Source organism: Mustela putorius, unplaced genomic scaffold, assembly GCF_011764305.1.
Source record: "Mustela putorius furo isolate JIRA1106 unplaced genomic scaffold, ASM1176430v1.1 tig00003853_pilon_pilon_pilon, whole genome shotgun sequence".
NCBI lineage: Eukaryota > Metazoa > Chordata > Mammalia > Carnivora > Mustelidae > Mustela > Mustela putorius.
The window spans coordinates 33,990,766-34,005,954 of NW_025422005.1; the positions used below are offsets into that span (position 1 = coordinate 33,990,766).

Genomic DNA, 15,189 nt, shown 5'->3' on the forward strand with positions numbered 1-15,189 from the left:
CAGGGCAGGGGTGGGGGTGGGGGGCGATCTCACCGATAGCAGTTGTTATGGAATTTGTTGTAGGAAGCCATGGTGATGAGGCCTCCCCAGGCGCAGCCCAGCGAGTAGAATATCTGGGAGGCAGCATCCCCCCACACCTGCGGGGCAGGATGGGCAGAGGAGCTGGGGTCAGAGGCAGGCACCTCTCGGCCCCTCTCCGCCCCTTCCAGGCCACACTCCATGGCCCACCTTGGCCTCCAGGATCTTGTCCCACTGGGGGGTCAGGTAGTACATGATGCCGGTGAAGGCTCCTTCCAGGGTCACACCTCGGACGAACAGGATGGTCAGCACCACGTAGGGAAACGTGGCTGTGAAGTACACCACCTGTGCGCAAGACAGGCTCTGTTGGGCTCCTCCCAGCTGTCATTCCTGCCCTGGGCAGCCCCTGCCTGGCCCCTCAGCCACCACCGGCCCTCTGGCCCCTCTCTCCCCTCCATGTCCCCTCATCACTGATTGCGCCCAAGCCCTACACACTAAACCCCAGCAGGGGAGGCAGGGTCTTCCTGGGTGGGCACACACCCTGCTGGGGGAGGGGTACTTACTTTCCCTGAAGACTTGACCCCTCGGATGAGGCAGAGGAAGACCACCACCCAAGAGACACCGAGGCAGCCAAGGAGGGGCAATCGCACCTCCCCGAAGTTCCCGATGTCGTCTGAGAGCTTCAGCACGTACAGCCTGGGGAAGGGGACACTCTGTTATTGAGGCCTGGGCCCCTGATGCCCAGCAACTGAGTCCCGAGGTCCCGGCATGGAAGAAGGGGCCCATTGGGAGGCCCCAGCCCAACGGGCCCCACCCCACCCCTTCTGCCTGCTTCCCTGAGACACCTCTGCTTGCAGCCCCTCCGGGACCCTCAAAGGTGCCCAGAGGTAACACCCTGAGCCTGGACCAGCCTCCTCAGCCCCTGGGGTGTCAAGGTCTCCCCGTCCCTTTTCGGGCCCATCCCAGACCCTGGCTTGTGCCTTTCTTCCTTTAGTAATGCTCTCTCCTCTAGAATGGACACATCCTGTCAGGTGTCACCTCCTCCGGGAAGCCTTCTGGAAACTCTCCACCCACACTAGCTTCTCCATCCCTGATGAGTTGAGGGAGGTGGTGGAGTGCTCAGTAAAGATTGGAAGCTCTGATGCAGGCAGGCCTAGGCCTGACCCCAAATTCCTCCCCTATGTATGTGTGGCTCTATCTGGTGCCCTACACCGCCTCAGCAGTGCCTTTTCAATCAACGGGACACCTATGGGCTGGCTGGGCCCTGTGATAGGTGCCGGGCACAGAGACCCGCATCAGGCACGTGGGATACAGGAAGGGCATCTCGATCCCAGGCGGAGGGGCACTCTGGAAGGCTTCCCAGAAGAGGTGAGGCTTGAGCTAAGGTGTGAGGAAGGGAGCAGGAGGGTGAAGAGAAGAGGACGCGTGTGCCAGGCTGTGGGTGCAGCTCGCAGCAGGACAGGGGATCGCCAAAGAATGTGGCCTCGCCTGGGTCTGTCAGTAGCTCAGCAAGTCTGGTAGAGAAGGTGAGGGAAGAGAGAAGGATGAAGGAGAGGAAGAAGCCAGATTATAAGAAGCCATGAAAGGCAAGGCTGAGAAGTTTGAATTTTATCCCGCGAGCAATGGGAAGCTTCCGAAGGGTTTTTATAAGAGCACTTGCAGGGTCTCTCCTTGGCTCAAAGCTTTGCAGCAGCACTCGTCTCTCACCAGGAAAAAGCCTAAGTCTTTACAGTAGCTGCAAGGCCCTAAGTGGTCCATTGTCCTCAGTCTGCCACCCCTCTGGTCTCCTGTCCTCCCACTTGATGCCCCGCTCCCTGCCCCAGCTGCACGGGGCTCCGCGTAGTTCCCGAACCATGCCAGGCACCTCCCTCAGGGCCTTTGCACGCATGAGCTTTCCCTCCGTCTGGAGTTCTCTTTCCCCAGACATCCATATGGACACGTGGGTGTGAGGCGTGTGCTGTCACACAGGGCCCCCTGCTTCAAAGGGCCTTGTGCTGGACTTAACGTTCTGCCATTGACATCTTGAAATTCTGACTACATCTGAATAAGAGGCCCCAATTGTCCATTTCACACTGGGCCCCACAAATTACGCCGCTGGGTTTGTCGGCATCGCCTTCTCCCTCCTCAGCTCCTTCAGGTACTTACTCTGCGTACCCTCTTTGCAAAGGGACCTTTTCTGGCGACTCTGCTTAAAATGGCAGCCCTGGTCCCTGCCCAGCACCCCTTACCCCCTTTGCTAGATTTTTCTCCACAGCACACATCTCCTTTTTTTTAACCTAATTTATTTTGTTTGTCATTCATTTTCTTGGAAGACAGGAGTACCCAGCTCCCCCACTGTCTAGTGAAGTGCCTGGCACAGAGCAGTACTCAAAAGATGTTGTTGAATGAATTAATGAATGAGTAAGTGAACACCGTGGTAAAAGGACTTGGAAGTAGAAAGGAGAGAACCTGGGAGTGGGGACCAGCCTGGTATTGCAGTTGTCCAGGCCAGAAGTGATGAGCAAGAGGCAAGCTCTTGAGCCTCAGTTTCCTCATCTGTAAAATGGGCATAATAACACCAATCTAGCATAATTTGTAGCTGGATTTAGGTAAATACAGGCTCACTTCTGTCCCCTCTCACAGTTAAGACCTCTCAGAATAGCTCATAGACTGTCCTCTATCGTTCTCAGCTCTTCTCACCTTTTTTTCCAAGTCAGTTCTCAAACCTCACGGTGACGTTTTTAATACCTTGTGATGCGATGTTGCTCTGTCTCCTCATAGGACAATGTTGCCAGGCCTGGGATTTGGTGTTTGCTCCGCAGGCCTGTCTCTTTTGCTGCAGAAATTCCCCGGAGACCACCCTTTGCACCGCAACCCGCAGAGGGCGCTGTCGGACACGTCCCTCTGTGCCCCCAACTCCAGCTCTTGGTCAAGGGGATGGCAAAAGTTCAGGAGCTGCGGGACCACCACCAAGAGGCACCTGGTCCCCTTCGACAGTGCTTTCAATCTTTTTTCCTTCATAGTACACAGAAAAAGTATTCTGGGAGCTATTGGGGGTAACAGACAAAACCACTCAAAGCTGAAGGCAGTTGGGCTGGGGCTCCGGGCTGCCCAGGCCCCACTCTACGGGGCACACCTACTCGGGGCACGTAAGTGCTGGGAAGTTCTGCCCTCTAGAATAGCCACAGGGTCCTTCTGCTTCTACTACTCAGACCTGCCTTACTTAAGGCAATAGCATTCCATGAAATAATTCCAAGAAAATAATTTCTTGTTCAAAAGATTTTTTTTTTAACTTTGTCTAATTATGTATGTTCAACTGGGAGTGTTTTATATGACTTTGTTTAATCATTTATATGATTTGCAAGGGTACAGCATTACAATACCAGGGGGCTAACAAAGTTTAGAATGCTAGCCTGGGTACCAAGTAGTGAATTCTACCTCTCTTTTTTATGGCACCATATTTAGCTTTTTGTTTTGTTTTGGGACCATGTGCTTTTGAGATCAATTAACCTAAGAACTGTTGGAACCCAACATCTTTACAAGTTGGCTCTCGGTGCATAACATCTCTGGAATTATTCTGCATTATTTTTTAATTGCCCCAGCCTGGCGATCAGCTCCTTGAGAACGAAACAGCCTAATCTGTTTCTTTGTGTCTCCAGCAGCAGCTGGAGCTCGTCGGCAGGCATCACTACCTGAGCACCCATCCCTGTCCTTCATGGTCCATCTGAGTGATCTCATCTCCTCCTTACAACACAGTAGGTGCTGTGACCCCCCCCCTCCCATTTAGTGGATGAACAGCTATGACTTTGAGAGGTTGGGTGGTCTCCCGAGGCCAAACAGTTGATAAGCCAAAGAACCACGATCTGAGGGAGGTCTGTGCCACTCCAGAGCTGCCATGAAGACACTGAGAGCAGGGTGTTGGGGCCTGAGTCCCACTGGGTTTCAGGTGCTCTGGGCTCCACAGGCTGTGGAGGTGAGGGCCTGCTCGTTTCTTAGGGCCTCCGGGCCTGAATCAGACCAGCACGCAGATGATCGTGAAATAAGACTGAAGGGCTGGTAGGAGAGAGGAGACCATGGGCCAGAGGGTGGGCAGGAGGCAGACTGGGGCTCAGAAATCTGTCCTTCTCTTGCTTTAGAAGTGTTTCCTAATCTTTTTTCTGACTTGCTTCCCTCATCTGTAAAATGGGACTATTCTATACTACCTGCATGAGCTAGCAAACAAGGTTGTGGTGGGGCTCCAATGTGATCACACAGCTTTCTGAAGGGGTGTTGGAGAGTGTGGGCCAAGAACACCTGCAGTCTCATTGGCCTGATTCATACCATCGACCTGATTCACACACAGGGGAGGGCGTGTATCCTGACCCAGCGTGGCTGCCTACTTCCTTAATCTCTGAACATCAGCCTCTGAATCTGAAAAACAGGGGTACTAGGACAGGAGATAATATGCCTGGCACATAGTAGGGGCCCAGGAAATGGGGGTGCTTGTTCTCCCCACTTCCTTGCGGAAGCCAGCCTGGGCAGACCTCTCAAGGGTCATTTTCCCAGGGTTTCCAGAAGGGGGCAGCAGGGAGCCATCCTGCAGGGAAGGAGTCCCGTTGGGGCTGTGGCTAGTGAGGCAGGCCTGGCTCCAGCTTTGACTGAGGAGAGTTCAATGCGCCACCTAGTGAGCCCTCCCAACCCATGAACAGTTTTCTTTGAGGACTATTCCCCTCTGGATAAAATCTCCAGAACTTTGCCCTGGCTGGCCCTAGCTAGCTGGGACTTCCTGGCAGACAGCTGCTAGGGTGAGGGCTTCGGAAGCAGCTTGGTGGGTGTGGGTGAGGCTTTGTGCTCCCCAGACTCCCCACTACCCCCAAGTCTAGATCAAGTTGCCAGCCCACATGGTGCCTCAAATGTACCACAACACCTAAATGGGAAGTAAATTGCCTGGTCCTCTCAGTAGATGGGACCTTCATGAGGGCAGGGGCCGAGTGTCTCAGTCCTCATGCTGTCTCCCTTCCAAGGGCAGTGTCTGGTACCCACTAGGTGCTCAAGAAATGACCTGTCCAGGGGCGCCTAGGTGGCTCAGTGGGTTAAGCCTCTGCCTTCAGCTCAGGTCATGATCTTAGGGTCCTGGGATCGAGCCTCGCATTGGGCTCTCTGCTCAGAGTCCGCTCTGCTCAGAGTCTGCTCTGCTCAGAGTGGAGCTTGCTTCCCCCTCTCTCTCTGCCTGTCTCTCTGCCCACTTGTGATCTCTCTCTCTCTCTGTCAAATAAATAAATAAAACCTAAGAAAAAAAAAAGAAAAGAAATGATCTGTCTAGTGACTGAGGGGCTGAGTCAGCCTGCCAGTAATTTTGCCTGCCCCTCGCTGGGAGGCAGGAGCCCTGTTGTCTACACTGCGAGCCCCTGGTGGTAATGAGCACATCTTAGCTGTTTTTGAACGTCGGTGGCACAGCATAGCGGCTAGTGCAGGGAAGCCGGACCCTGTGGGGTCAGAGCACCGGGACCAGGCTCAGAGGATACTGAGCTGCTAGAACTTCCAGCCTCCCCGGGGCCTCTGCCCTCTCACCCACGGCTCTCTGCCACTTGGTGGAGAGACTTCAAACCTCAGCCACCTCGCAGCCATGGCCTACCTTCCCATGTCCCTTCTACACCTCCCTCCTCCCTCCTAGGGGAAGCCTTCTGGGCCACCTCCTCTTGCCCCCATCCCTTCAGAACTGGCCACCCCCTCTTTGTGCCCCTACTACACCTCTGCCCTAATCGGAACCCCTCAGGGCTGTGGACTCCTCAGGTGAGCGCCTCTGGGCTCTTCAGACCCCATTGGTACCCAGGACCTGGTAGAGCAGACCCCATAGATGTGGAATGAATTAACATGCCCTACCCATAGGCCCCTAACACTCTCTTCCCACCGGTTCCCCAACAAGACACGGGGAGTCTCCTTCAGGACTTCCCCCTGCACCCTCACTCCTACCCTGTGGGGATAAGGTGTTCTAGAACACTCCAGCAGCAGACTGAGACTCCCATCTCTGTCACCATATTAGTGCCAGGCTTTCTTTCCTAAGCATAGCTTGATGATGACAGCCCTGGGCTCAGGAAACTTCTACAGCTCCCTTCACCCTGCAGTGGTATGTCTACGCTTAATTCATAGAAGTTCTCCAAGAAGGCTGGCGCCCCTCCTTGGCTCCCTTAGGTCCCAGGAGTTTCCCAAACACCTGTGAGTCTCAGCAGAAGAGCCTCCCCTCAGGGTTAGGACAAGCCTCTGCTCCTCTGGGACCTGAGGACTTTGCTCACGCCGTTCTCACAGGGAAGACACCCCATTGTCCCCACTCCACTCTGCTTCGTGCCCAAGTGCTGGAGCCCTCCCTCCCTCATGGCACCCTGGTCAGGATGCTGCACTCAGTGTCTAGCCCTCCAGCATTGTCGGCTGGGTCAGCCTTCTCTCCTGAGCTCATCTGTAAGCTCCTGAGGCCCTCTCCCTGGCTCTGGTCCTGGCCCCCTACCCGCTCAGCAGAAAGTTGCCCGATATCTGGGGGTGCCGGGCAGGGAGGTGCTGGGTAGGGAGGGTGGAGGGGAGGCGGGGAGAGCCAAGGCTTGGCACCAGGTGTCCACCCCTCCACCCTACCCCATACCCCACTCGGTCCGGTCCGGGGCCAGCGGGACCTCCTCACCTCCAGTACTCCTCGCTGGGGCTGGTCCGCTGGAGGGAGTGGTTGAGCAGGTGGGAGAGGCTGCCTGGTGGGGTGGCGGGCCGGGAGCCATTGGTGAGGTTGGAGGCGTCCAGCACCCCGGCACAGTCAGGCGTGTTCCAGGGGTTATCACAGTAAGCCCAAGGTAGCACATGCGTCATGGACGAGAAGAAGTAGTAGAAGGCGATGCAGATGACCACGTTGTAGTAGATGCCAATATACGTGGACACTACCATCATGCCATAGCCCACACCTGCGAGAGGGAGGGAAGCGGGGGCAGCCTCACGCATCTAGCTGAAGGAAGCAAGGTTAACGCTGACGGGCCCCCGCCCTGCCCCCATGGGGTAGGCTTTTGTGGAGGGCCATCGAAGGGACAGGTCAAGGCCTTAGCAGGGGTGATCTGGGCGGCCCAGGGGCTTTATGGATACACGTGGTCGGTGGGGAGGGCGGAGGCCAAGTAAACTTGGATCCCAGCATGCATCCGTGGCCTTGGCCATTGATGTAGGGCTTGGGGTCAGCACCAGCGCTCCGGGGAGGCTGGCAGTGTTTGTACAGATGGGTGAGTAGGGCCCCAGAGGCCCGTGCGTGTGTGTGCATGTATGTGGGGGTGGGGGCTGGTGTACCCTCCCCAGGCCTCACCTTTGAACATGGGGCTGATCCTCCAGACCCCCAGGCAGCCCTGACTTGCAAACTGGCCAAAGGACAGCTCCATGAAGAAGAGGGGAATCCCGCAGAAAATCAGCATGATGAAGTAGGGGAACATGAAGGCTCCTGGCAGGCAGGGAAAGGTCTGGCTCAGGGTGGGCTTGGGGACTCCCACCCTCTTCCTGCTGACAACCCAACAGCAAAACTTTCGCTATCAGCTAAGGCCCGAGGAGGGTGGGCCACACACTGAGCAGGAGCCTGGGGCTTGAGGTATCCTACCCACAGCCCACCTTTGAACTTGGCAGAGGCTTCCTGAACAGAACCCAGGCCCCAGACCCACCATGTTAGGGTGGGATTTGATGGGTTCACCAAGCAAAGTCACAAACCTAAGTTGCTGGGATCCTCAAATTCCCCAAGCCAGTCAGGGGGTTGTTGACACACAGGGGGTGTAAGACAGGGAACCTCGGGAGGCTGAGGTGCCTTTCTCCGCCTCTCTTGACCTCAAGGGAGCAGGTTAGCAGGGTCAGGCCCAAACAGCAGACAGCCAGGGTCAGGGGGTGATGGTGCCTTAGGTAAAGGGTACCTAAGCCAGGGATTGGGGCAAAGGAAATGAGAGCCAGAGGCCAGCCTGTCCAGAGAGGGGTCTGTGCTGGGGAGTGGGGAGCCCGGGCCTTGGTGGATAGGCTCTATCCGAGTGGGTGGTCCCTGCCCTGTGCCCGCTGGGTACCTCCCCCGTTGCGATAGCAGAGGTATGGGAAGCGCCAAACATTGCCCAGGCCCACGGCATAGCCCACGCTCGTCAGTACAAACTCGATCTGGTTGCCCCAGTTGCCCCGTTTGAGGTTCTGGTCCCTCTTGGTGGCCTCGCTGGGCACAGCACCATTCTGTGGGGACAGGAGAGAAGCTACCATCAGAAAGGCATTTGTGCTCCCGTGCCTGACCCTCTGGGCCTCTCCCAGCAGGGACACTATGGACCCTCCAAGCCCCCACCCCCACCCTGGGCTTCCCGTCTGCTGGCAGGAGCTGCTGGCAGGCCTGGCAGAGAAGGGGAGGAGGGAGAAGCGGCTGCCAGAGGATGCCAAGCGGGGCCTCTCTCTCTCACCAGCCCCCCAGTACCCTGTGCCAGGGGCACCAGCCCACCTGAACAGCTACTCCCAACATCTGAGAGGTGGGATGCAGAGAGGGAGCTCAAGTCCAGAGCCCCCAGCCCCAGCCCCTCCAAAGCCTCCCCTCTCCCCTCTGGGTGAGGATCTGGGAGCAGCTGAGCCTCATACCAAGCAGCCAAGTCGGGCTGGGCACAAAGGGGCCTGTGTCCAGACAGCCCCCCCCACCCGCCATGACCACATCACCAGGCTAAGCACGCCTGCCCATGGGCAGGCAGTGCGGGGGAGGGGATGCCCGACCCCTCCCCCAGCTGGAGACACTTTCCTGGGGGCACAGGATGGCAGGGCCTTGAGGTGGGAGATGGGAGAGCAACTGAGTTGCTCTCAGAATCAGGGAGGGTGTTTCTGGGACTCAGGATGGGAGCACCCAAGGGAGCCACCTATACTGTCATAGCCGGGGTGGGGGGTACGCTGGGGAAGCTGACTTGGGCTGGGTGGTGCTGGCCATGAGCTGGGGGAGGAGACCAGAGTTGTAGGCACCACGCCAGACTTGGAGGACAGACTCTGCTAGGGGAAACAGAGGGAGGGACTCCGGAAAAAGGTCTCTGAGTTGAGAGGGGATGGGCTGCGGAGCAGGGGGCTGGCCAGGAGACACCGATGAGGGGATTCGCCCCAAGGAGAGAAAGCCAGGCCTGCCCTGGGGAGCTTCAGGGCTGGGCTGGGTGGCCTGAGGCCCCTCTGAGGACAGTCTCTATTGAACCCCAACCCCACAGTTGGATCTGACTCAGCAAGTCCCTTTACAAGTGTAAATATGCCCCTTCCCCATGCCATGGCCCTTCCACCTCCTCCCAGGAAATCAAGCCACCCTGAGCCAGCACCTAAAAGATTGGGGGGTGTCTCACTGGAGACCAGGGACCCTGAGAATCACCAGCAGAGAAGCACAGAGCCCTGGAGTGACAGAGACAGCCTCTCGGAGATGGGCTGTTCCCTTGAGAGAAAGAGACAGGAGTCCCTAGAGGACACCAGGATTGGAGACAGAGCAGCATGGCTCCTGAGAGACGTGGCTGAAGTGACACCAACCCTCAGCTTGAAAGAGACATAGTCAAGGACAACAGTGACACTGGCCCATAAACAAAGAGGTCTGGTGCTTTGAAATGCTATAGGATCCTGACACTGACCACAAATGCAGAGGGGAGGAATGGCTTCTTGGGGAAGCACATTTCTGTGTGCTTTCCAGAAAGGCCTATTTGGGAATGCAGACACAGGGGGCACCAGGGGCCAGTAGAGGCCCCAGCCATGGACCCCTGGTTCCCATGGTGGGCACCCTTCGGCTTGTGTACCCTGACCCCTACAACACAGACACTCTTATGAGGTGTTCCCTCAAACTGGTATTGACACCAGAGGAGATGCTGACCTTCATACCCTCAAGGGAGGCTTCGGGACGTGGCACCGAGAACCAGGGTCTGGTCCTCTTCGAGGAGTGCCCAGAGCAGGCTGACAGGCTGGAAGAGCCCGCATACATTCATTCCTGCAACCACAGAGGCTTACTAACACCCGCTGTGTGCTAGGCCCCGCCCCAGGCACTGGGGACCCAGCAGTGAATTAACAGACAGGGCGGTGCGCTCAGAGATTAGAATCTGGTGGCTGAGCAAGCCGGTAATGTCAGAAACAAATCTGTGATTTTTATATTGCAGCCGTAAGGTGACCACAAAGCGGAAGTTCTTAGGGCACAATAATAAGGAAGGAGGCCAGGTGGGGTGCACTCAGGGTGAGGTCAGGAAAGCTTCCCTGATGAAGGGGCATGAGGGCCAGTCTGGCTCTGGGAGAGGGTGGCTCACAGTCTGAGGGTGCCCTCGGGGACAGGCCTATACAAAATCTTGCCTAAGGCTGTCCCCACCTCTGAGAGCCTTCCTGGGGACAGGCCTAGCAATTCTGCATGGTCCGGGTGGTGGGGGGGCATTTTTCCAGAGGATGTGAGTCCGGCTAGGGGACAGTTTCTGCATTCCCAAACAAATCCCGGCCAAATAGGGCTCCTATATGTTGACCCTACAATAACAGTTTTATTCTGTTCAAGGCTTGTTTACTTAGGGGCACAATAGGAGACTGTGGCAGCTGCCGAGTACAGGGGTGGGGTCATGAAGCAGAGCTCACAGCTGTAACCGAGACAGCCGAGGGGCCAGGAGTGTTTCATGGGGCAGGGCAAAGGCAGGGCTCCTTGCAGAGACCTAGGTCCCCAAAGCTGGAAGGCTGGGGCATCTGTCCTGCTCCCAGTTCCCCCCGACCAAGTTCAGCAGGACCTGACTGGGATTTCTGAGGTCTGCTCCTTCCCTGGCATCAAGGGGGACAGGGAGGGTGCGAGTGCTCCCCAGCCACGTGCCCCAGGCCGCCCTCAGAAGGCAGCGCCACTCAGTTAATGAGCCACACGCCACTGGGCCCTGCGCTAAGCACTTTAGCTATGCTGACCACAATCCATGCCTCGGGGAGGCAGGGGCCCTGGGACTGGGCCCAGGGGCGGGGAGCCAGGGATGGGGCTCTGGTGGAAGTCCCTGACCACACTAAGGGTCTTCGGGGCAGAAGGAGCTGGGGGTTAGCTACACTCTGCAAGCCCCGTGAGAAGTGCCCCGCAGATGCAGCATCCCCTCAGGCTCCTGGGCCCTGCGGCTCAGCACCATGCATGCGGCAGACTCCCGGAGCTGTGGCTGGGAGGTCACCGTGGGAGCACGGCTAGGCCTCTGACTTCTGTGCTAGAGCAAGCTACATTCAAGGGACTTGGCTGGTGAGGGCTTGGCTCTCTGCAGAGGACATAGCAAGCCCCCTTTCTCCAAGTACACCAGAGGAAAGGATCTCCAAAATGCATGCCCCACGGGGCTTCTGAGGGCGCCAGGTCCCTTCTCTGCTCTCCTCTGGGCACTCTCGGCCGCTGCCTTCCTCGGCAAGAGAGGCCCACAGCTGGCAAGACTTTACTAGTACTTGCCTCGATTTTGTTCTCCTTGCGTCCTTTCCCCTAGCCCAAGCCGCTCATTTTCTTCATCTGCTGGGTAGACACCTGTGTCACTGATCAGACCTGTCCCTGCAGTGATGTCGGCTCTCGGGCACCCACGAAGGAACCCCTTTGTGCTCATAATTTCACCCAGACCGGCGGCCCGTCTGCCCGACCCAGCTCAGTCCTGCTGACTGGCCAGGCTCCAGGCTTCTCCTGCTCATCACTCATCTTTCACTCTCAGCCCCTCACTGCTCTCTCTTCCTCCTCTACTCACACCTCCGTGATGAATTAAACCATAGTGGGCTGGTGCTTCCTCCCCAGGCTCCCTAGATAGCCCCCACCCTCACCTGGGACTCCATGACCATGGGCCTGATCGGTGGTCTCCAGGATAGGGACAGCCCTGCCCTGTGCCCAAGCTCCCCACGCGAAGTAGAAGGCAGGCTCTGGGGCTTTCTTTCCATGGTTGAGAGCGGTAGGCTGGCTGGTTGTCCTCCACGATGCCCAACCATATATAGACAAACGCACGTAAGACCCTCACATAAGACCACACATGCACCGATGCCCTTCCCTTTAGGAGCAGTCCCTGAGGCAGCAGGGTCCGGTCCCACACAAGGACTTGTCACCTCCCACCCCATGCCTGCCTAGCCAGGTGAGCCATACAGAACAATCACTTACATAAGTCCTTTACACACAACCCCGTGCCTGGCTTAGTCCCCGCTAGATCAGCTCCTGGAACAAGCGATGTTCAGCTCCGAGGGCAGAATCCAGATCTCCCCACCGTGCCTTGGGCTTGGCAGGGCAGGAACCTGGGCCAGGAGTGAGAACCCCAGCATTCTAGATCTTGCTACCCCAGTGATTCTGGGCAAGTCATTTCCACTCCCTGCGACTCAGCATCCTTAACTATGAAATCCGTTCACAGACCAGGCCACCTCCACAGATCTACTAGCCTCTGCAGTTCTGCCTTGCCTGGAATTTTCCTATTTCTGACTCTCTTCTGAATCTCCCATTAGTTCCCACTAACTTTCTAAATGATTTTTTAAATTGTATTGTTTTTCTTCTAATTAGAAGAGCATTATAAGCTTATCACCAAAAAATGGGAACCCACAGCAAAGAGTGAAGAGGAAACAAAGCCGCAGAGCCCCCGCCCAGAGGTAACCACCAACAAGGGAGGCACCCCCTCTTTTCTCCACGCACAGACTGGGACAGAGCCCGGATTTCTACCCTGGGCTACGGCTTTCCTCTGGCTCCTGACTCCCGCCCTCCCGGATCAGGGTCCACTGGATATTTTTGTGAATTGTGAGCTCCCTCCTCCTGCTCTCGGTGGACACAGAAGAATCCTGGAGCTGCCTGGCTGGGCGGGCCCCGCTGGGATCCAGCAGGCCTCTGGTTCAGAACTCCACAGCCCCAGGGTTTGCTCATGGGATGAAGTCCCATCCAAGACAAACTTTATGAAGGAGGACAGACAAGACCCCACATCCCAGACTGACCTTGAGCCAAATCCAGATCACTGGCAACTTTCTCTGAGCCCCATCAGGGAATTCAGGCAGGAACGCCATTACAGTAAATTGTGGCCGCTTTAGAAGACCTCACAACGGCCTCATACCCCTAGATTCTTGTTCCCCCAAGTTCTCTCCCCTTGGTCCAGGGGCCAGGCTGGCCCTTACGTAGCGCTGCCCTGCAATGACAGAGCCTTCCATCCTTCATCTGGCCTCGCTGATCCAGATCCAGGAAAGAGGGACCCGAGGTGGAGGGACAGGACCATGGGAAAATCTGCCTGAGGCTCGCACAGTACCCGGCGGGCTGTGGGTGCCTCTGGCCTCCAGGAGAGCTTCAGAGAAAACTCTGGGCACCCGTTAGGAGTCTAAGCCTTCGTAGAGCAGGTGAGAGAGGCAAGAGGATACCCTGTGCTGTCTCGCCCAGAGCCCTAATTGGTGGAGAGAGACACGCCAACACTACGGACGGACGGCAGACAGAAGGGGCACTCCCAGGCATGCCCAGCTCCGCTCCAGGCCCTGAGGAGCAGTGGTGGGGAACACTGGGTGGGCCTGGAGAAGTCCAGCAGCCCGGCCTCACGTGCAGCGGCTGTGGGCAGTCTCTACTCCAGGCAGTTGGCAGTGGGGCTGGCACTCAGAGAAGTGGCTCTGGTCTGTGACCCTGGCAGTTCTGAGGTCTGAGGGCAGCTCTGCATAATGCTTCTCCGGGACCCAACCTGCGTCTCGCCAGAAGACATTCCTTCTCTTGCCTTCTGAAGGTCAAATCAGGATGCTCTACAGGGTGGGGAGGATGGCTCTCCCTGTCCCCCTCACTCTTGCTGCCATCAGCCCCATTTTCCCCAACATCTTTGCCCAACCCCAGCTTCCAGGGAGGAGGCCACAGGGTGCCCACCTCATCCGGGCACTTGCCGTGGACATTGGTGAATGTTCTCTGGGGTCTCTTTCCTCCCAGCGGAGATCCTCATCCCCTCCTCTTCCCCCACTGTCACTGCTGAGTCCATGTACCACGTTCCCCTACCCCCTCGCTCACTCTCCCCATAGGAGTAACTGCCGTGGAACGGACAATGGGGCTGTATTGATTAGTACAATTCCTGGGCACCTCCGGCCCGTCTCCCCGGGAGCTGGGACAATGCAGCTTTGATACACAGAGCAGATTCTCAGCAGGTCCTTGGGCTGGGGGAGCCTGCAACCCCCCCCCCCACTCTCCTCCCCCAGGCCCCCCGCCACACAGCTAACTCTTCCTGCACTCCTTTGCACAGTTGTAACTTTCTGGGTCACTTTTGCTGGTGTCTGTCTCCCTGGCTGGCTGTGCCTGCCCCTCCCTGGCACAGACCACTCAGCCCCTCTCCCCACCCCCAGCCCAGCCTCCCACACCGCCTGGCTCCAAGAGGGGGGTGCTCAACCTTCTGGAAGGTGACTGACCTGTTCTGGGGAGGAGGGGGCCACAGGTCCACAAGCCGAGGCCATCCCAGGATGTGCCCTCTCTGCTGCTCATTCACACCTCTGCCAGCTCCAGGCGACACTGACACTGCCGCATCCCTGCCTCTCCCACTGCCGGCTGGGCAGCGTCAATTACTTTCACCTCGTCTCCTCCCGAAGCTCTGCCTCCCCCTCCCCTGGCCCTCCCCCTCCGGCCAGTCCCCACAGCAGCCCAGCGCGGGTGCTCTGGAGCTGGAGTGAGGCGTGGGGTTTGTTGTGTTTTTCTCTTGTTCCCAGCAAGTTATTGGAACAAAACACACACACACACTCACAACCACAGAGTGAGGCAGAGCAAGCGCGTAAGGGAGTGAGCGGCCTCAGGGCCCAGATGCTTCTGAGCTCCCAAGCCTGGCACTTGGTGGGCTCCTGGTAGGGTGGTTGGGTGCCATTGGGCTCTAGACCTGGTGAAGGGCAGGAAGAAGGGGGGTGCATAGTCCACAGGGCCCTAACAAAGCACATTAGACTGCCTAGAGTGATGCGGGTTGGGGGAAGGGGGGGTGGGCCCTGGAGCTGTTTCCCCCCCTCCTGCAAGAGCTGGAGACCCTCAACCAGCCAAGATGATTGAGGTCCTCACAGGAGAATGTGGCTGACCATGCAAGAAAGCTCTGGTCCCAGGAACTACCCGGTCACCTATCCTAAGAAAGATGGTACCAGCCCAGAGAGTGGTCACCACAGAGGCCAGGCAAAGGAGGATCCATGGACTAGGACTCTCAGAGATCTGTACTGCATTGCCCAGAGCCTGACGTGTTGCTCTGGGAGTCTGTGCCGTGTGGGCTGGGTTCTGTCCAGCAGGTGTCCCTGTCACTGGGGCGGGATGTCACT

At 57.4% G+C, this 15,189-nt stretch overlaps 1 protein-coding gene across 7 annotated transcripts in view; it reads right to left on the minus strand.

Annotated features, from left to right (window-relative positions):
* The window catches only part of SLC6A9 (solute carrier family 6 member 9), a 31,289-nt gene that overhangs the window by 5,447 nt on the left and 10,653 nt on the right, over window positions 1–15,189 (minus strand). For 3 of the 7 annotated variants that reach the window (XM_004740527.3, XM_004740529.3, XM_004740528.3), the window contains exons 3-8: window positions 8,037–8,193; window positions 7,304–7,435; window positions 6,647–6,917; window positions 582–714; window positions 229–363; window positions 34–137 (exon numbers count right to left, since the gene is read on the minus strand). In XM_004740527.3, the coding sequence (XP_004740584.1) occupies window positions 34–137; window positions 229–363; window positions 582–714; window positions 6,647–6,917; window positions 7,304–7,435; window positions 8,037–8,193 (932 nt within the window). Of the gene's footprint in view, window positions 1–33; window positions 138–228; window positions 364–581; window positions 715–6,646; window positions 6,918–7,303; window positions 7,436–8,036; window positions 8,194–14,310; window positions 14,573–15,189 lie in introns of those variants that run through there. The other 4 variants (XM_045064389.1, XM_045064386.1, XM_045064387.1 and 1 more) reach the window with 4 other exon arrangements.